The 21,872-nt window shown below is 39.0% G+C and overlaps 1 protein-coding gene across 3 annotated transcripts in view; it reads right to left on the bottom strand.

Moving 5' to 3' along the window:
* The window catches only part of BICC1 (BicC family RNA binding protein 1), a 270,972-nt gene that overhangs the window by 123,754 nt on the left and 125,346 nt on the right, over positions 1–21,872 (bottom strand). For all 3 annotated transcript variants that reach the window (XM_074297058.1, XM_074297060.1, XM_074297059.1), the window contains one exon: positions 21,780–21,849. In XM_074297058.1, the coding sequence (XP_074153159.1) occupies positions 21,780–21,849 (70 nt within the window). The remainder of the gene's footprint in view (positions 1–21,779; positions 21,850–21,872) is intronic.

Here is a 21,872-nt window from a genome sequence, read left to right on the forward strand (position 1 = left end):
ATCTACTTCATAAATGCCAATTCATCAAAGCACAAAATGTGTCTTTAAAAAATCAACATGCTTAGTAGTTCCCACATAAAAGATGGCATTTCAGTATACTGCATCATTTTCTCCTAGTAGGAAGTTATGAGCTTATACAGTTACTGAATTATGTAATTGGGAAGTTATGAAGTTAGTAGAGAATGGGAGCACTGAAGTAACATGGATGTATTCCTGCTCCTTCGACCTATGACACAATCCTCCCAGGAAAACACGCATAAGTTACGAGGTGTTTGCACATGTTGCCTTGCAGAACTGGCAGCGACTCTGCGCTGCTGTTATGCAAGGCCCTCCTCCTCTGTACATGAGACTCAATCACCAAAGGACCATTAGCCTGGATGCCAAAAGCCTTGACGTCACACAGAACCCCAGTGAATGAGAAGCCAGCTGAAGTCCAACTTCTTCCCCAGACTCCTCTGTTGGACTAATGGACAATCCACAATTCCCCTTTAAAATTCAATATTAAATAGACACAATTAAAGATGAAGTTAATTTCTTTCACCTCCTCTAAGTAAGTAATTAAATGCAGAATATTAAGGAGGTGTATTCGTAAGAGTCTCATGGGTCCACAGCTGAAAGAAATCTTAGAGGTCTTTGGGTCCCAACCCTCTCATTTCATCCATTAGGAAAATGAGACCCAGAGAGATTTGCCCAAAGTCACAGTTACTAAGCAACAGACAGATTTGTGGTTTCAACTATGTGTATACTCCCTCTAATAACTGAATTCAAAATGGATGGGTATGGCAGAGGACTTGAGTCAGAGAGCCCTGAGTTCAAATTCAGACATTTTTCTTCAGATGCTTACTTCCTGGGTGATTCGGAGCAAATCAGTTTACCTATCTGAATCTCAGTTTCCTCATCTGAAAAATGGTGAACATCCTTCAATGATGAAGGATGTTGCCCATCTCCTGGTGGGTGGGAAAATATGGGAAGAAGTGTCAGTTATCAAAGCCTTCTTGTTGACTAGGCTTCTCTGTGATGCTCACATAGTGAATGGTTCTTTAATAATTGAGTCTCATGGACAGAGAAGAGTCTTCAATAACAGGGACAGAGTAAGACTTGCATTTGTGGCCACAGTCGCCATATGGATTCACTTTGTTTGACTGAAGCTGTTGCTTACAGGTTTGCTTTGGTTTTTCCTTTCATAGTTATGTAATTAGAAGGCTATGGAGGGGACAGGGCAGATTAGAAAACCTGATTAAAAAGAATCACTGACTTATTTTTAATGCACAGAAAAGAACAGAAGGAAGTTCAGAAAGAGCATCAACAAGCAAGACTCTTTTGAAAGAAACATGTGAAATTGATTATACTTTTAAAAACCAAGGGGCAGGAAATAGAGATTTATAGTTTCTGATGCCATCTGCTGGGTATTTGGAAATGCTCTTGTTTAGTGTTTCAGATCAAAATAAAACATATTTATTGCTTCATTTTTATATATGCATATTTTTAATGTCCTTTAAAGTCTAGCTCTAAATTCATGACCCTATGATCCATCCACATCAATCAATCAATCAATAAGCACTGGACTGGATTTTAAAAGATCCCAAAAAATGAATTAGGGAAGTGAAAACCAAGATAAACAACAAAACTGCAGTCATGTTTCACTCTTCATGATCCCTTTGGGGGTTTTCTTGGCAAAGATACTGGAGTACTTTGCCATTTCCTTCTCCAGTACATTTTACAGATGAGGAAACTGAGGTACACAGGGTGAAGTGACTTGCCTAGGGTCACACAACTAGGAAGTTTTAAGTGTCTGAGATTGGATTTGAACTTGAGTCCTCCTGAATTCGAGGCTGGTGCTCTATCCAGTGCACCACCTAGCTGCCCCCACAGCTAATAGGTTTTGAGACTAGATTAGAACTCGTCTTCCTGACTCCAGGCTCTTCTACTGCATCATAAAAAAAAAAGTGCATCCTATCTGCTGCTCTTAGACTTGTTCTGTTTAATCCCAGAGGGCAAGGCCTACTATTTACTAAGAAAAATATGAATAGTTAAATGAGAGAAAGGTTGACAGACAGACAGATAGATGAACAGATACATAGGTAGATGGATAGATACATGAGATGGATGAATGAATGGATGGATGGATGGACAGATAGATAAGATGGATACATAGATAGATGGATAGACAGACACATAGATGCACAGACACATGGATAACAGGTTAACAGATAGACAGAGAGATGATAGATGGATGGAGGGAGGGAGGGATATATAGATGAACAGATATAGAAAGATAGATGAAGAGATGGATGGACAGAAGGGCAGAATTGGAGTGATGTCTGGGTCTTTAATTTCATGACTATAGATAATTTTCAGCATAAAAATCTCCTTCGGGTATACAGATCAGCTATTCAACTACATCTCATAAATAGTTGCCTGGAACAATATTTTTTAATTAATTTTATAATTATAATTTTTGACAGTACATATGCATGAGTAATTTTCTTAACAACATTATCCCTTATATTCATTTTTCCAAATTTTCCCTTCCCTCCCTCTACTCCCTCCCCTAGATGACAGGCAATCCCATACATTTTACATGTGTTACAGAATAACCTAGACACAATATATGTGTGTAAATCCAATTTTCTTGTTGCATGGTAAGACTTGGATTCCGAAGGTATAAGTAATCTGGGTAGAAAGACAATAGTGCTAACAGTTTACATTCAATTTCCAGTTGGAACACTATTTTTTTAAATCAATTTTCCTAATCTGTCCTCTCCCCTCCATAGCCTTCTAATTACATAATTATGAAAGGAAAAAACAAAGCAAACCTATAAGTAACAACTTAGTACTTAACACCAAGTTGAGTGACTTGCCCAAGATCCCACAGGCAGAAGTTAGCAGAGGTAGGCATTGCACCCAGGTCTTTCTGGATCCCAGACCAGTCTTAGAGCAAGCACATCCAACTCCTCTCTACTATGTACGTGTGCATTTTAGAGAGAAAAACAAAGCTCCGTTGGATGCCTCTACTTATTAGAATATGGCTTTGGACAGAAGTTAAGACATAAGTGAGATGGTGTCCAGAAGCAACATGCTGAAAGGGGCACAGAGAGAACCCTCTTCTATTCTGTTGTCACCATCAACACTATAAAGGATGCTTCTTCTGCTACACAAATGTTTGCTCGGGACACCCCCTGATTTTATAAGGAAATCCACTGAGAATTTGGGCTTCTCAGATTGTTTCAGAAAACTGTCACTATTTCAGAAAGCTATTGATATTTCAGGAAAATAAAGGGGGGGAGAGATAGGTACATTTGCTGAATCATTCATTGTCCATTATCTTTATCAAAAAGGCCAAGTTTGGGGGAAACTAGGTGGATAGAGCACCAGCTCTGAAGTCAGGAGGACCCAAGTTCAAATCCGGTCTCCTCCTAGCTATGTGACCCTGGGCAAGTCACTTAACTCCAATTGCCTCAGCAAAAACAAAAAGGCCAAGTTTTTCAAATGTTGCTCTTTTATCAGTTATTCAAGTGATTAGGGGGAGAACTCCACTGAGAATGAAATGTTTCTAGTTCTATTGTCAAGATGTGGTGCAGACTCTCCACAGAGAACAGTTAACAGTCCTGTTATAGGTCATAGAAAAGCTTTCTTGTTTGGTTCAAATCACTCATCCCTGACTTTGTAGGCAGAAAAACAACCCCCCCCAAATGATGGCATGGCTCAGCCCCTTTCCCTGCATGATCCTCCATCAGTGCTAGGGAACAACACAACAGCTGTGAATTGCTAAGGATTCCCAAGCAGCCTAAGAAAGAATCCCCAGCCGTGGAGGCAGCGGAAGCGATGGGGCCTCCTGATTCTCGTCAGCTTAAATCCTTGTTCCTCCTGAAGTCAGTTTGCTCCAAGTCCTCTCTCGCTTCTTACATCCTTCCCTCCCTTGCCTGCTCCTCTCTCTAAGTATATTTTATCTGTTGTTGTTGACAAGTACCTAATGTGCCTGGAAACCATTCCAAGAGCCTGTAGGGACACTTTGACAGATGTCTCAGACCATGTTTTCCCCAGACTTGCTGTGCTCACTAAATCATTCTACCACATTTTACAGGATTATTTTACAGAATATACAGTCAAGATTGCAACAGTTGGTCAGTCGTTGGGGAACGTGAGAAAATCTCTGTACATAAAGTCTTTAACTGGGGAAAGAATAGCAATGTCTTTCTGCCAAATCAACTCAAAATTTATTGAACTAGGTACTGGGGACAGTTACACACACACACACACACACACACACACACATGCTTTGGATCCTCAACAACCTTTCATTCTAAATACAACATGCAAATAGAGAAGTGCAAATATCCAACGTCATTTCAAGTGGGAGAGAAGATACTAATAACTGGAAAGATCAAGAAGGGCAGACTATAAGAAGAGGAAGACAAGAAGTTCTGTGAAGGAGGCTCGAAAGCCTATAAGGAGGATAAGAAGAGATAGTGACTATAGGGCTGGGGGACACATAGTCTGTGCAAAAACATGGAGGTAGAAAAAACAATCACTACCCTTTCCTCTTCAGGGATTTCATCCTACAGTCAGACAGCTACCCCAAGGATATTTCTAAAAGACATGTGGGATATTATATGTATAAAATAAATAGTAAATAAAACAAATAAATAATGAATGAAATGAAATAAAGGGGATGGGTTAGATTGTTTGAAAGATTCTTTCTGGCTCCAGAGTTCCTAATCTTATAGACATTCTATCCTATGGATGTGATGAAAAAACGTTCTGAACATAACATTCTTCTGTAAGTAGGAAGTCAAAAGACCACGGGAGGTAGATAGGAAAGGGAGCTTAGAGTTCCCAGGTGGAATTCTAGACTCAGATAACTTATATCCAAATCCCATTTCCATCACCTTCTGTAAAGGACTAGAACTGAGCAAATGTGTTTGGATAACGGAGCACGTGAGACTAATTGCCAATTGGACAATTCTCTATTAACATGTTTGAAAGATGACCCTCCCCAACTATTTGGTGCTGGCTCCATTGGTGGGACAAAGAAGGGGAAGTGACTTGTGTGGGTGGAGTAGGAGGAGGAAATTGAGGCATTCTCCTGGTGGTGGAGAGAGAGAAAGGAGGTGTGGAGATTGCTAGATCTAATCCCCTGACTGTGACCCCAAAAGACCAAGAATAAAGACTTTTGATTATCCTGACTCCGGCTGATTTCTGGGGAGACAGAGTTCCAGCAACGTTCTATAAGTCACTTACTTTTCCTCATCTGTAAAATAAGAGATTTGGACTTGACCACTTTTGAGGTTCCATCCACCTGCAGCTCTTTGATTCAGGGATCTATAATCTCTTGTCCAGTATTTTCAAAAAGGAAGCTCATTCTTTTTACGTTTTCAAGTGTTTTTCAAATGTTTTCGTTTGGGAAAAAAGGTAGATTCATATTCTTCAACACTTCTATTTTTTGTCACATAGACCCTCAGGCAGATAATCAAATAAAACCTTCATATTATAGTTAATGGGAAAACCATTAGCTTTAGTAAGAATGACAGTAACTCCACTTCGAGACATCTTCCTCACAACCTCCAAGTAAGACTGTGCCCATTGGTCAGAAAAAAAGAAAGAGGGGGAAAAGAGAGAGGTGGAGAGGGAGACAGATACAGAGACAGAAAGAGAGACATGGAGACAGAGATAGAGAGATAAAAAATAGACAGTGACAGAGACAGAGACACACAGAGAAAGAAAGAGAGAACAGAACAAAACCAGCCTGTCCCCAGAAGACTATGAGGGTGTAGAGCAGCCACCTCATGCACTCATTAACTGCATCCTCACCCCATCTAGGGAGCTTCTCTCTTAGAGATTCTTGGCTTGCACTCTACTTATAAATTTCAAGAAGTCCATGGATTTGGATGAGAAAAAAAATGCCATCTCTATTTTCACTAACTTTGGTTTTCTTTGTAATCCTATAAATCTTATTTTATGCATTTAAGAACATGACTCTGAGAAGGGTTTCATGGAATTATCAAAGGCTCTTTGACACTAACATGGTGGAATGCCCTTCTCTGCATCCTGGACCACCAAAACCCCCAAATCACCGTGAAGTAGGAGAGATGTCAGCCTCCAACCCTGAAGTCATGGACAGAGATGGGCCTGATCAGAGAAGCTCTAGCAAAACAAAGTAAAGAGAACACGGATCCAGGTCAAAGGACTGGAGTTCAGATTCTGATTCTGACACTCATAATCTGTGTGACATAAGGCAAAGTCACTCTCCCCGAATTTTCATTCAAGATGGGATCCTTCCAAAGACTAAGATTCCGTTCAGCTCTACATCAATGATGGCATGAAAAGCTTCATAAATGGGCTGTTTCTGAGCCCGCATTCTGTTCTCCTTTTGAGCAGCATCCTGGGTAGCCATCTAGCTCAATGAGGCCACTGAGCACACTCATCCTCAGCTCATGAAGCCTAGTCCTACATGGCAATTAGTATAACAGAAGTAAAACAGTGAGATCCAGTCACTCGGGCTGGATGCTCTCCAACTGCTACATAAGCCTCCTCAGCCAGGACATCCATCCAGTCCCTGGGGAATATCCTTTTCAATGCTGGGCTCCTTCTCCCACTAGTGAGCTCCTCCAAGGGTCTTCATTTTGGGGAGAAGCTCAGACCAGCTAACTCCCATGCCCCTCCTGGCTCTGATTAGGCTCTTCCAGATCTCAACACGATTACGTCCTCTCCCAGCAAAACCAGCTTTTTGAGCTCTGTTCTGTATGCTCTTCCCCTATTAGGATATACGCTCCATGAGGGCAGAAACTAACTTTCTATTTGCTTGAATTGGTATCCCCAGGGTTTCAAACAGGGTTTTATATATACACATATACAGAGAAAAAGAAAGAGAGAAAGAGGGGATTCGAAAGACAGAAAGACAGAGAGAGAAAGAGAGAGACAGAGAGAGACAGAGAGAGAAAGAGAGAGACAGAGAGAGAGACAGAGAGAGAGAGACAGAGAGAGACAGAGACAGAGACAGAGAGAGAGAAAGAGAAAGAAAGAGAGAGAGAGAGAGAGAGAGAGAGAGAGAGAGACAGAGAGAGAGAGAGAGAGAGACAGAGAGAGAGACAGAGAGAGAGAGACAGAGACAGAGACAGAGACAGAGAGAGAGAAAGAGAGAGAGACAGAGAGAGAGAGAGACAGAGAGAGAGAGAGAAAAAACACTTTATAAATTGCCTTGCTTACCTCATTGCCAGAAAAAAGAGTTGTACACTCATTTGATATCTACTACTCTGACTGAAGATTTAAATTGAGCATCAGGGCTTCCAGGGATGGAAGAAGAGGAAGGAATGGAGATAAGGACCGAGACAAAGACAGCTATGTGCAGAAAGGAACCAGAGGGAAAAAATCAGAACTCTGATCAACACAGAGGATGAAGCTTATGAAGAGGGTTCTCCATCACCTGCCACAGGGGTGACAGATTGGGGGTGCAGAAGGAGATGTGTTTTAGACATGAAAAAGATGTGAATTTGCTTTGTCCAACTATGCACATTTGTTCCAAGGGATGTGTCTCCTTTTCTTTTTTTCCCTTAGAGGAAGGATATAGGAAGGAAAGAAAAGAAATGTTTATTAATTTTTTAAAGTAAGTTCTTTTCAATGAAATAATAGAATACCCACAAAATCTTGGCAATTTTGTGTGAGAAAGGACTTCCAGTAAAAAAAAAAAAAAAAAAAAAAAAAAAGATACCTGAGGAGCAGATGCAGTCTCTCACCTTGCAGAAGCCTCAGTTCCTTCAGGTACCCAAGGGGTTCTGGCTAAGTGGACCTTGTTGCCCCCTACAGAGCCTTGTGTGGTCACTTTTACAATTAAAGTTAGGGCCCTCTTATTAGAATCAGAAGGGATCATGAGATCCTAGTTTTAGAGCTTGGGAGGAAGCTCGGAAACCTTCCAGGATAGCCCCATTTTGCTTTGGATCGGCCCAGTGCAAAGACTGCCTCCTCCTGGTCCCAAATCAGTGAAATGGACATGTGAACAGCCTTCACTGGACTGCATAACCCAAACCCTGAGGAGGCTCGGCTTTTATAAGGTCATCAAGTTGATCAATGACTCAGCCCCTCTACCAGGCAGAATTTTACCATAAAGCTCTTAAAATGTCCTGAAACTCTGAAACTTTCACCAACTTGTTACTGGATTTTTCTTCTTATTAAATGAATTGCTATTCTTGCCCCCACGTGTATTCCCCTATTAATATGGCAATAAAAATCTGTAGAAAACTTGTAACGGAGTGGTTTGATGATTTAGGGGGAAAGTAGGAGATATAGAGATGAGGGAGTAAGGAGAAACTACCTTTCTTAGGAAGAAGCCAACAAGAGGGCAAGCCCAATAATTCCTAGAGGCTTCAAAGAGAAAAAGGGGATGACGAGGAAGCAAGCAGTGGACCAAAGGGTGACCCAGGGTGACTGAGCTGCCCCAGCCCCTTTCATATCTTCCAAATGAACTCTTGCTCTGTTCTTCCTCCTCACAAGAGGAACTGGCTGATTGTGAATCAGAGCAGACCGAGATACCAAGATCTTCAGAATTCAGTCAATCCAATCCCTTCACTTGTTTAATTTGCCCAACCAGCGAATACAGTGGAGCCAACTGAAAGCAGGCAGCATTCTGTCCCTCTGATTCACTGCTTCTTCAAGGAAACAATGGCCTCATTTTATAGATGAGTAAACTCAGGCCTAGAAAGTGGGAAGTATCATGGCTCATATTTCATGGAGCCAGGACTTAACCACATGGTCCGCGGGGCTGCTGAGTAATTTAAAATTGAGAAGAATTAACAGTTAACAAAGAGCTTTTTTCTCCACAAACTCACTTGAGAGAAAGACAGACAGACATCTTTATAATATCTTAAAGTTCCACTAAGCCTTATAAAAACACATTATCCTGTTTGAACCCTGAAGCATGGGCAGGATGGGTTTATTGTCCCTATTTTACAAAAAAGGAAACTGAGGCACAGAGAAATTATAATAAGAAGATAAAGTTAAGATGTGGTTTAATATGTGGGATTTGCAAACCGAGTCTTCCTGGTTACGGGCCTGGCACTCTATCCAGCTCACCGCTTCCAGCCTCTTCCTTTATGAATTTCACATCAGCCAAGAGGTAACGCTTTCTTCAGTTGAATATTTCCATTCTTGGCTTCTGATTTGAGCTTCATCACCCCCTATCCCCCAGCAGAACAATGGTCAAATGAATTGTCACGGCCAATATGCCCAGCAAAAATTCTTCTACACCCCCCCCTTTTTCCCCAGTCAAATCCAAAGGGACAATTCCCAAGGCTGTTGCTATCCAAGGGTTTCACTTAGGAAGCATAACTCCAAGCCTTTCCTAACACGCTCTGGGACTGCCACTCAGACCCAAACTGCCCGATTTAATGACAAATCCAGAGAATGGTGCTTCCTGCAAAAAAATCAATGCGCAAAGAAGCCACTAATGACCAGTTAATGTGGTTTGCGGCCATGGATTTAAAACGTGAAATATTCACACGGCTAATTGTGGTTTGCGTTCCCTAATTGTTCAGACTGCTGAGCAGAAGCCGAATTGCTGCAGGTTATCAATGGAAGGTGCAGAGCCAAGCTGGGGAGCTAATTCAGCATCACTGGCCTTCTTTGGGTTTTTGGTGGGTTTCCATGGTTGACAGAATATCTGGAGAAGGAGTCCAATTTTTGACAAGCCACAGAGAGTTGACAACAATCTTCACTAAAATTAACACCAGACCCAAGACTGTAAATGATACCACTTCAACCCAATTCAACTCAACAATAATTTATTTAGTGTCTACAGTCTGGTACATCACAGGCACTTAATAAATGCTTGTGATTGACCGCTATGTATCAGGAGTTTGGAATGCAAAAGACAAAAATAGTGATCATTTCTGGCCTCGAGGAGCTTATTTTCTTCTGTCCAGTCTATGTGAATCCCTTCACTGTCTACTCAACATACTGTGGTATTTTAGAAAGGATAATGAATTTAGAAACTCAGAAAAAAAAATGAATCCAAATTTTACTCATGCTATTGAGAATATGTGTTACCTTGGGTAAATCACTTCCTTTCATGGAATAAAAGAACACTGAATTTAAAACTGGAGATGACCTTGGAGATGAAACCCTCTCCCCCAATTTTATAGATAAGGAAACTGAAGAAGTGATTGTCTGAAACTGGTCCCTCCCAAGTTACCAAAGAGATGATAATTGTCAAATCTCCTGGCCCCTTGTCAATACTCACCCTTCTTAGTCACTTAGCAGCATCTGACACAGCTCACCATCATGTTCTCCTCCACAATCTCCTGGGTTTCCCTCTTTCTCTCTTGGCCACCACAACCTTGTACCCTCCTCATCTCTTCTCTCTTACATCCAAACCCATCTCTTCATTTATAGACCCTGATATCTCTTACCCAGACTACTGCAAGATCCTTCTAACTAGATCCCTGTATCAATATTCTTCCCACTCCAATCAACCCTCCACACAGCTTCCAAAGGATATTCCTCAAGCATTGATCTGAGGTCACCCTCTGCCAAAAAAAAAAAAAAAACCCTCACTATTACCTTTAACATTTTTTTTTGGTGAGGCAACTGGGGTTAAGTGACTTGCCCAGGGTCACGTGGCTAAGAAGTGTTAAGTGTCTGATCCCAGATTTGAACTTAGATCCTCCTGACTTCAGGGCTGATGCTCTATCCACTGCACCACCCTAAGATCTTTTAAAATTAAAAAAAAATTCTTTGACATTTAGATCTCATAAACTGACTTAGAGTCTTAGGCCACTGGGCAGTACTGTCTTAGCATTATGACAAATATTAGAACTGAAGCAGATTTCTGTGGGTATATCCTCCTCACTCCTATACCCATCCCAAGGAGTTTGTAGTGGCCCTAAGACTGATGGGACTTTGCATAAAGATTATCCCTTTCCATCCTAAGATTTGGGGAAGGCTTCTTGAAGAAGATGGGATTATAGTTAGGGCTCAAAGAAAGCCAGGGAAATCAGAACATAGAGATGAAGAGAGAGAGCAATGCTGGAATAAGAGACAAAGAGAAAAAAAATGCTCAGAGCCCAGAGACGGCATGTCTTATTCATGGAACAGCTAGGAGATCAGCGTAGCCGGATCAAAGAGTATGTCAAGGTTAAGATGGAAGAAGACTAGAAAGGTAGGAGGAGGCTGCTTATAAAGGGCTCTGAATGACAACAGAGTACTTTGTATTTGGTCTTACAGGGAACCACTAGAGTTTATTGAATGAAGATAGGGGAGGGGGTTTGATATGGGTAGATTGGTCTTTAGGGGGAAAAAAGTCACTCTGACAGTTAAATGGATGGTAAACTCCAATAGAGAAAGATTGAGGCAAGCTAACCCATGAACAGCCATTGCAATAGTCCAGGCAAGAGGAGATGAGGGTCTATACCAATGTTGGAGCCATTTCAGAGAGAAGGGATCATATCTGTGAGATGTCACAAAGATGAAATAGACAGGCCCTGACACCATAGTGGATATAGAAAGTAAAAAAAGAGGGAAAGAGTCCAGGATGACTTCTGGATTGGGAACCCAAGGAACTGGGAGATGGTGCTGCCCTGGACAGTAGCAAGAAAAGGAGGAAGATGGGAAGCTCTGAAGCAGGGTAGGGGATGGATAATGAGTTCTCTTTTGGACACATTGAGTTTAAAATGTCTACTGCACATCAAGTTCAAAATGCAAGATTGGGGCTCAGCAGAGAGCTTGGGGCAGAAGACAGAGAGCTTGAGAATCACCTACATATCAATGGTAATTAAATCCACAGAAGCTGAACTGTTGGAATATATCAGAACCTAATGTAATTTCCTTAAGGGCAAAGATTCTAACACTCTAGATTTTGCATCACAGTACAATATCAGTGAACAATAAACACTTAGGATCTATTGAGTTCTAGTAGATCACCAGAAAAAAAAAAGGAAAGCAGGAATAAATGTTTTCTAACATCTCTCTTAGCTCTAAATCTACGACATCATGACTGCCAAGAAGTTCAATCTATTTGGGTCAGAGTTTCAGGCCCACCCAGGAGCAGACTGGAATTCAAACTCAAGAAACAATTTCTAATAGGAATTCCCCCTTCAGGGATGCTGTGGGTTAAATCACAGGCTTTGTGAAACCCTTCAGACCAAGTTTCGCTCCATTCCCACCCCACCCTGAACCACTAAGAAAGCTTGATTCCCTCTAGTCCCCCGACTAGGGAGAGCCCTCATTCTTATCCCTAATTTTTTGCTTACAGAAAGATGTGAAAAGGTTAGCCACCAAACTTTGTTAAAGAGATATGTTCCTCTTACATCCAGCAATGGCTTTAGTCCCTGTACTCTCAAACCACCTAAGGGAATAGGAATCGTTTCCCCTAAGGTAGGAAAATAAAAGAAGCAGCCAAAAAGTAGAGGGGGTCAGGAAAGATAGTAAGGGGGATGAGGTAGACGCAGGGTACAGGAGCTAGGGTAATTCAGGCCTTACATTTTCACTTACTGATGGCATCTTACCAAGCATCTTGGAATTCTGGTCATTTTTATTTACTCTGGAGGGAAGAAGATGGGGAGGAGAGGGAAAGAGACAGACACAGAGGGAAGGAGAAAGAGACAGTCACAGAGATAGAGAAAGAGAAAGACAGGGACAAAGACACACACACACACACACACACACACACACACACACACAGAGAATAAGAATATAGGACTAAGCCTCTCCCAAACACAAGAATGTCACATAGTCTATGTGATGGCATACATGCCCCACCTGGGGCAATCCTGATTAAAGAGAACATACTGGGGTTTGAGGTCAATAAGGCTTTAGTTTGACTCTTACCTCATACTTAGTAGTTGGGTGATCATAAACAAGCCATTAAAACACAATGGGTCTCAGTTTCCAAAACTGAGAAATGGACACAATTTTACATACACCTTATAGAGTGGTCAAATATCATGACATGGTGCAAATATTTGGAGTCAAAGAATCTGAGTTCAAATCCTCCTTCATTCACCTATATAAGTATGGGAAAGCTACAACCTCTCAACCTCAGTTTCCTCATCTGAAAAATGAGAGAGTTGAATCAGATGGTCTCTAGGACCCCTTTGAGCTTTAAATCTATGATCCTAATATTATTTTTATTCCTAAAGTTTAATTTTTAATTGAGAGGTCTTCTGTGGGATAAAAAGCAAGTCATTTTCCCATTTCTCCTCTCCATATCCTTATCTATAAGAGGAAGATTGTACCTATAAGATGTGCCATCAGATCATATTTAAGGTCCCTTCTTACTGCAAAATCTTAAGAATCAGAAAAAAATGAAAACATCTTTAATCCTGAACAGGTAAACTTAGGACTTTCCACTCATTATAACACTTTAGAAAAGCCCAGGACTCAGCTGAAATGCACAAAGAAAAGTCTACTCAGCAAATAGTATCAGGAAGACTATATGAGAATCAGTGACCTTGTTAAAGGGGAAGAAATGTTTCCAAGTATTAGAAAAGCAGCTCAGACACCCCATTCTCAGAGATTTTCATTACCTCTTCCTCTTATCTGTTTATTAAAGTTGACTTGGCAGGACTTCACCTTGGCAACTGCAGGGAATCACATTCAAATTCACTATTCTCTTGTAAGTAATAAAATTGCATTTCTTTCCAAATATGATATGATTCAGTTTTGTCTTTTTTCTACAATTTTAAGAAAAAGTATCACCCCATTTTTTCTAAGTTGAAAGATCCTAGTATGCTTTGCTGATGGAAGTGTTACAGTGTCGGAGGGATGTGTAATATGACTTTTTTCTTTTAAAGTGTCATTTGGTGATAAAAATACCAAGAAATATATAAGATATAAGAGACAGAACTAGAAACAAAGTGGATATCCATCCATTGGGAAAGAGCTAAACAAATTATGGTATAGAAATGTAATTGTACAATATTACTCTACTGTAAGCAATGACAAATGTGACCAGAGAAGTCTATAAAGACCTACATGATCTGATACAGAATGAAATAAGTGGAGCCAACAAAACAATAAATACATGAATAGGACAATGTGAACAGCAAGAGCAATAATAAACATAATGACACTAAATAACAAATATAATGACAACAATTTAAGTGAAAGCAACCACAAAACAGATGATTACAATAATGTAATTATAAAAGCAAATACAAAACAGGAAAAACAATGACTACAATGTAAATGGTAAGAACGATCACTTAATAATAGATACAATGATAACAAAGTAAACAAAAGAGCAAAGAGAAAAATATACATACAATGACAACATTGTAAATGATGAAGCAAACAAAATAATGGACACAATGATAACAAAGTGAGAGCAATAACAACAATGTAAATGAAAGAGCAGTTCCAAAGCAACAACAATGTAAGTAAAAAAAAAACAATCACTAAATAACTAAAAGTGAATGTTGCAAAATGACAAAAAACAAACATGATCCCAAACATGAAAAAATATCCAGAGTCCTCCCCCTTTACAGCAGTGGAGGTCCAAAGGCATAGATCACTCAACATAATTACAGACTTTTTCAAGGTTCTGATCAGATTTGTTATTTTCTTTTTTCTTCTTCTTAAAATATATTATTTGTATATAACAGGAGAAATTTTTATAACATACAAAAAAGAAATTAATTAAAATTAATGTTAAAAATAAAGGTATATCAAAAATATTTTAATATATGCATAAGAAAATAAAAAGGAAGAAAATACAAATAGTTTGGTATTGTTACTATTTTTACCATCAATGTATACCCTAAAAAACACAAAATGGAAGTTCATGTTTTCATATGTAATCTATTTTTTTGTTTCTCTTTATACACGGAAATATTCATTTTTGGTAAAAATTGTTAAATTCATAATAAAAAGGAAAGTTTACATAAAAAAAACAATTAGAAGCAAATAAGTTTCCTGCTGGTTAGAGTACTGGACTCAGAGAACCTAACCCTGCTGGGATGCATTTTTTTCCTCATTTACAAAACAAAAATAATAAATGTCTCAGAGATTTTGCTGTAAGGATCAACTAACAATACATATAAAGTAAACATAATAATTATAATAATATACATATATGCTTTTGCAAACATGCTAGATTAATTTTAGATTATTGTTATAATTATTATTATATGCATATTTTATATTTCTTTCAAGAAGATAGGTTTATTTTGTCTCTAAGAAGGAGTCTATTATTACATAGTTCTTTTCTTTGTTTTAAGTTGCCTTTCAATTATTTTCTCTTTTTAAAAGTATTCACTCTCCCAAACTCATGGCCATTTTCCTTGTGTGGAACTCAGAGGAAAGAACCTATAGAACTTCTTGAGGCTCAGGCTAAGTGACTTAACTTGAGTTACACACTATTGGGAATCCCTGCATCTGAGCCCAGGACTATGCCATATTGCTCCCCTGAAGACATACATTAAAATTCTATCTACCATGATAGGTTCTGATAAAACACTTTTTCCCCTGTTTTATCAAAAGTAAATTAAATCAGTTCTGAATTTCAGACATTTGGAAAAGTTCTTCAAATTCTTCAACTCACAGTCAATTAAAAAAAATTCCTTCTTCCTCAAAACTCTAATATTATAAAGTGAGAGGATTCATGTGGAGTCTAGATTTAGACCTAGAGAGAGGCTCAGAGGTCATGAAACCAACATCCCCATGTCACAGATGTAGAAATCAAGGCTCAGAAAGAATCAAGGACTCCTCCCAGATTACTCAAGCAAACCTGTGATTTCTACCCTCAAATCTCAATTCAATACTGCCTATTATTTCTCACTGCCCTCTTGTGTTGGGCAGGATGGTCAACAAGCTGAGCTGGCCAGATTGCTCAGTGGATAGTGCTAGCTTCCTGATTCTGAGGAAGGTTCACTCTACTTAAAGAGCAATTCTGCCTCCCTCCTTATGACACATTCCCCCAAACAAATTTAACGACTCAGTGGAAATTTATAACTGACCTATCAGTAAATATCCTATTGAGGTCAAAGACATATCAGCCTCCTATCTAACTAGGACTTATGAAGCATCTCTTACAGGCAAGTTAATGACCTAAACAGGGAATAAAAGGATTGTTTTCATATCATGATCAACTCCATTAACAAATTAATAGAGAGAAAGTGATATGACCTTTTCTAAGCTGAAAAAAAAAAAAAAGAGCAATCTTTCCCCAGTAAAACCATCCTTCTGGGCCATATTCTTCAGCTTTTCAGATGATTAAGGCTTTTACTTCTCATCCTCCCAGTTACCAGACAATTTACAAGCCCTTCCAGGGAGAAAAACCTCCCATCAGTCCATTTTACCAGAGTAGCACATTCATTGGACTAAAATGAATAAAAGAACGTGGCCAAAGAAAAAAGACTGGACTCAAGAGAGAACTAGGCAGAAATGGCAACTCAATCTGGGAGCCCATAAAAGCCCCTTAACCTCCCCCCTCCCAGGCTTCAGTGTCTCCTTATGTCAAATGGAGATAATAATATCTCGTTTATCCCTCAAGGCAAATCAGGTGATATAGAATGATATAGAAAAAGTATCATGTAATCCTGCTAAAGATATAGGAAAATCAGTGATGAATGATGCTATTAATATAATTATATATAATGTATATATTATATATATATATTATAATTATAATTAATTAATATAATGCTTGCTATTAATATAAAGTAAATGGAGGTGATGCTGCCAGAGCTGGGGAGAAGACATCTATTTACTAGGCTGGTTCACTGCAAATAGGCTCACACACAAAAGTTTATGAAAACTGAGAAAACCAAGAAATACAACTGAGGACGATCCCATAGGTACAACACAGCTCATGACCTGGCTCTGAAGATTACTTATGGATTTTGAGTTTGCATAACATAGAAAAATAAAGAATTGAACTTTAACTATAGTTTAAGAAATGAGCTAAATCCCCCAAAGACAGGTTCTTCCAGTGGTTTCTTGAATATTATTTGGAGAGACAAAGATGGCTTAGGAGTTGAGATTTTTACAAGGGAGGGGGAAAAGAGAGAAAAGTCAGTTTCACTAGCCCCCTAATATTCCCCTGAGCATATTCATTCCTTCTTTTCTGAATGCAAATTCCAGACAAGCAAATTTCATTTCTGGATTGCACCTTTCCTAAAAATACAGGAATTAGACATGAGGGATCCCTGCCAAGAGCTGTCTGAGTCCATAGTGTCAGCTTTAAGGAGTGCAGCTGCACTGTTAAGTAATAAGGCTGGCCCCAGTGAATTTGGGATTGTAAATGCCCCTGGGGCAGACTTTTGTCTCTCTCTATTTTATTTTTTTGGCACACCTCACTCATCATACAGCACCATGTATATTCACAGCACTACCTACATACTAGGAAATAAAGCCACGTCTCTGGGCACAGGGCCAGCGGGGGCCAGTCCGAAGGCGCAAGGCCAGAAGTTAACTTTTTCCATGTGTGCAGGGGACTAACTGCCCTCAAATGCACTGTTGAGCTCCTCTCTCTACTGGGACAAAATCGATCACAAATGAAGCTGAGCTCCTTATGCTGGAGCCGGAGCCCCAACGTCAGCCCTCTGACACTGCTGCCCAACGTCTTAACATACTGAAAACCATATTGTCATGTCATCTGGACAACAAATTCAGTCAATTCCCAGTCTTCAATGCTAATGAGGAAAAGAAGATGAAATTGAGCTGAAAGAATGGAGGATCTGGAATTACTGGGAGGGGATGTGCTCATCACTTATCTATCTATGATTTGGATTGTTTTTCGCTGTCCAGTTGCTTTCAGTTCTATCTAATTCTTTGTGATGTCATTTGGAGTTTTGTTGTGTGTGGTTTTTATTTTTTGCTTTGTTTTGTTTTTGACAAAGATACTAGAGTGGTTTGCTATTTCCTTCTCCAACCTATTTTACAGATGAGGAAAATGAGTTAAACAGGATTAAATGACTTGCCCAGAGTCACACAGGCTAGTAAGAGTCTAAGGCCAGATTTGAATTCAGGTCTTCCAGATGCCAGGTTCAGCTATCCATCATAACATCTGGCTGTCCAGACTTTTTATCACTACCAATACTGAATTGAAGAGATCATGGAATTTAATGGAAAGAGAATTGGATTTGGAGACAGGAAGAAGGGGATCAAACCCCACCCCTAAAAGATGTAGCTGTATGATCTGGGTTGTAAGTGACAACCCGGTGACAACCACTATACAGAGATCAAGAGATGACACTCCAGAAGCCATCAAGTCCAAGACTCTCACTTTACAAAGGAGGCTGTTGAGGCTGCACACCTACAGAATAAATGTCAAAGGCAGGATTTGAACCCAGGGATCTGGCCCTCAAGTCTGCTCTTTCCACTGTTCCACACTAATTCTTTATGGATTATCTATTGAATCACAGAAGGTTTGGAGGCTACTCTGACTAAAGGCATTCCCATACCAAGAGTTTCTTATGTTCCTTTTCAGAGTTAATTCATGGCCTGAGCAAAGAAAGATAGCACAGCATAAGCCCTGTTCTTAGAGTCAATAAGATCTAGGTTCAAAGCTAGCCTCAGATACTTAATAGCTATGTGAGCCAGAGCACCTCATTAAACACCTCTTAGTCAATTTAAGATAAAGAAAATAAAGCCATCTATAGCCATATGAAAAAGTACTCTAAATCACCACTGATTAGAGAAATGCAAATTAAAACCTTCTGAAGTACCACCATATACCTCTCAGATTAGCTAAAATGACAAGAAAAGATAATGATAAATATTGGAGGGATGTGGGAAAACTGGGACACTGATTCATTGTTGGTGGAGTTGTGGACTGATCCAATCATTCTAGAGGGCAATTTGGAACTATGCCCAAAGGGCTGTCAATCTCTACTAGGTCTGTATCATAAAGAGAGCATAAAAAAAAGGGAAAGGATCCACATGTGCAAAAATATTTGTAGCAGCCCTTCTTGCAGTGGCAAAAAAGTATAAAGAGAGAGGATGCCCATCAGTTGAATGACTGAATAAGTTATGATATATGAATATAATGGAATATCATTGTTTTATAAGAAATGATGAGCAGGTTGATTTCAGAAAAGCCTGAAAAGACTTACATGAACTGATGCTGAGTGAAGTGAGCAGAACCAAGAGAACACTGTACAGAGCAACAAGATTATATGATGATTGACTGTGATAGACTTGACTCTTTTCAACATTAAGGTGATTCAGGGCAATTCCAATAGACTTGTGATGGAGAGAGCCATCTGCATTCAGGGCAAGAACTATGGAGATTGAATGTGGATCAAAGCATACTATTTTCATCTTTTTTTGTAACTGTTGCTTGTTTGCTTGGTTTTTTTTTCCTTTTGTTCTGATTTTTCTTGTGCAGCATTATGAATATGAAAATATTTTTAGAATTACATGTTTAATCTACATCAGATTGCTTGCTGTCTTGGGGAGGGAGAAAAATTTGGAACATGAGATTTTGCAAAGAAGGATGTTGAAAACTATTTTTGAAAAATAAAATACTATCAAAAAAATAAAAAGTAAATACATAAACAACTCTGTCTCCTCTACTATAAAATGAGGATAAGAATAATAATAATAATAGAGCACCTTCACCCCAAGATTGTTTTGAGGATAAAATGAGATAATATTTGCAAAGTCTGGGAAATTTTAAAGCACTATATAAGCATTATTATTTTATTATTATTGTTATTACAGCTAACTAGGTGGTATATCAGGAACATTTGCATTCCAGGCCCAGCACTGTAATTCACTAAGTAATTTCTCTATAAAATGAAGTGGATAGGAGTGCTGACAGTGATTCACATTTGGGAAATCCCAAGAAGGGAAGATGGTTGAGAAGCTTCTTAAAGGGCTGACTTGGGATTTTAAATCTATCACAGATAATCCATGAATTGTATGATTCAGAATTGCACGATCAAGAGCCAGCTAGGTTGACTTTTTTACTGATGGCTTTTCTGTTGTTTTTGTTGTAAGAGGGCAGATGTTGGGGTGGTTTCTTTGTTTGTTTGTTTGTTTGTTTTTAACATCTGTCACTTCTTTCACATGGAACCTCCCCCTGTTTACAATGAAAAATCTAAGTAGAACTGATCAACAAAGCAACCACAGTGACAGCAATGCAACATACACCCATGGGTCCCTACCTCCCAAAAGAAGGCTTTTAAAATATACCTCTAAATTCACCAAATCTTTTTGTAGCAAATCATTATTTTTAAGCCTTTCTCATCTCTAACAGGCACCAGGCATTACTTTTTACAAGATCCTATTCCATCCAAGGGCTGAACCCAACATTCAATCAGCAGATTCAATTTAATGCAACTCAACAAATATTTGCTGTCAGCACAGCCATAATAAAGGACTGCCAATTTATAGTTAGCAAATATCATGGACCAGACAAAAGGAGGCAACTATCACAAAACTCATATCAGGTATCCAAAAAAATCTTTAAGCTCTTCAGGCTTAAAACTGAAAACTATTCAGATACCCTATTTAATCAGACTTTTCAGATACCCTATTTAATCAAATTTCCAAGATACAAGCAGAACCAGAAATAAATTAGAGATCTCTAAGGAAATTATACTGATGGGGCACTCAATCGTGGGAGGAATTAAAGAAAAGTAATACCTCAAAGACCTTAGAAGGAAAAGGGGCAACAGCTCTTTTCTTCAAAGAAAAGAGCTAAAAAGAAAGAAAAAATAATAATTTAAAAAAGAGAAAAGAACTAAAAAATAAAAAGGAGCTTTGCTTCACTTGGTAAAACATTGCTAATTTTTTTTCTCCAAATGCCAGGTAAAGCACTAAAATTTTAAAAAATGGAATCAAAATTTATTTTCACAGAATAAACTGTTACCAAAGCCTTCACTTGAAAAAGTTTCCACCCACCTCCATCTCCCCTACCCCCCCCAAAAAAAGACTTTTGGCAATTCAAGATAAAGATAAATATTGAAAAATAAATGAAAGAAAGAAAAAACAGTAGAGATTTCCACTCCACTGTGGGATACTTCATAGGTTCATGAAGACTTAGATTGGGGAAAGTGGGGGTAGAGAGGATAGAAAGGATTTCCAAGTTAAGGGGTCTCTAACCAACACATTCTAAAGTTTCAAAAAATGAGATGAAATGACTTGTCCAAAATCATACAGAGAAAAATAAGGGGCAAAGCTTAGATTTGCATCTGGGTCTCCTAACGCCAAGTCAAGCACTCTTAGCACTATCTCATATAGTATTCAGTACATAAAAACAGATCTCTCTCTCCCCCAGCCCAAAACACCATCTATCACATAGTAGGAGGGGAATACAAGGCAGAAAAATGGATGACCAGGAAGAAAATGCCAGAGTTTCCAATCCCCCTTTGAATGATGGCAAGTGACACACCCAGAAAGGAAAATCAGAGCGCATTAATTCCTTGGATCTACATTCCCATGGGAAGAGAAAGTCAGACCTTTGTACTCTGTGATTCTCAAGCAGAAAACATATGGAGGACACAGAAGAAGTTCTGAGCCATATTATTCTGCAGAAAATGCCTAAAAATTCTCACCCTTGGCAGAGAGATTTAAAACCCTAAGCTACCACATTCTGAGATTCCATGAAAATAGTAGTCTATAAAAATGTAATTGTTGTATGTGGTGAAAAGTTAGGGGGAAAGTATATCATATTCTCTTCAATTACCATAATCTCAAATAAGCAAAGGCCTTCCGGTGTCTGAACTTGCTAGGGAAATAAGTGTTATGCATTAAAGGAAGATATTAGTCCAACTATAAAATTCATCATTTCTGTATCTTTGCTCATCAAACTCAGCAGCCTTTCCCTGAATAAAAAGACATACCTTTCTTGGATTTTGCTCCAATCTTTAGCTTTGATGGCCAAGCAATCTGTGTGTTTGTCTCTTCCATGATCTGTGAAAAGAAAAGAAGTTTTG

Source organism: Sminthopsis crassicaudata, chromosome 2 (genome assembly GCF_048593235.1).
Source record: "Sminthopsis crassicaudata isolate SCR6 chromosome 2, ASM4859323v1, whole genome shotgun sequence".
NCBI lineage: Eukaryota > Metazoa > Chordata > Mammalia > Dasyuromorphia > Dasyuridae > Sminthopsis > Sminthopsis crassicaudata.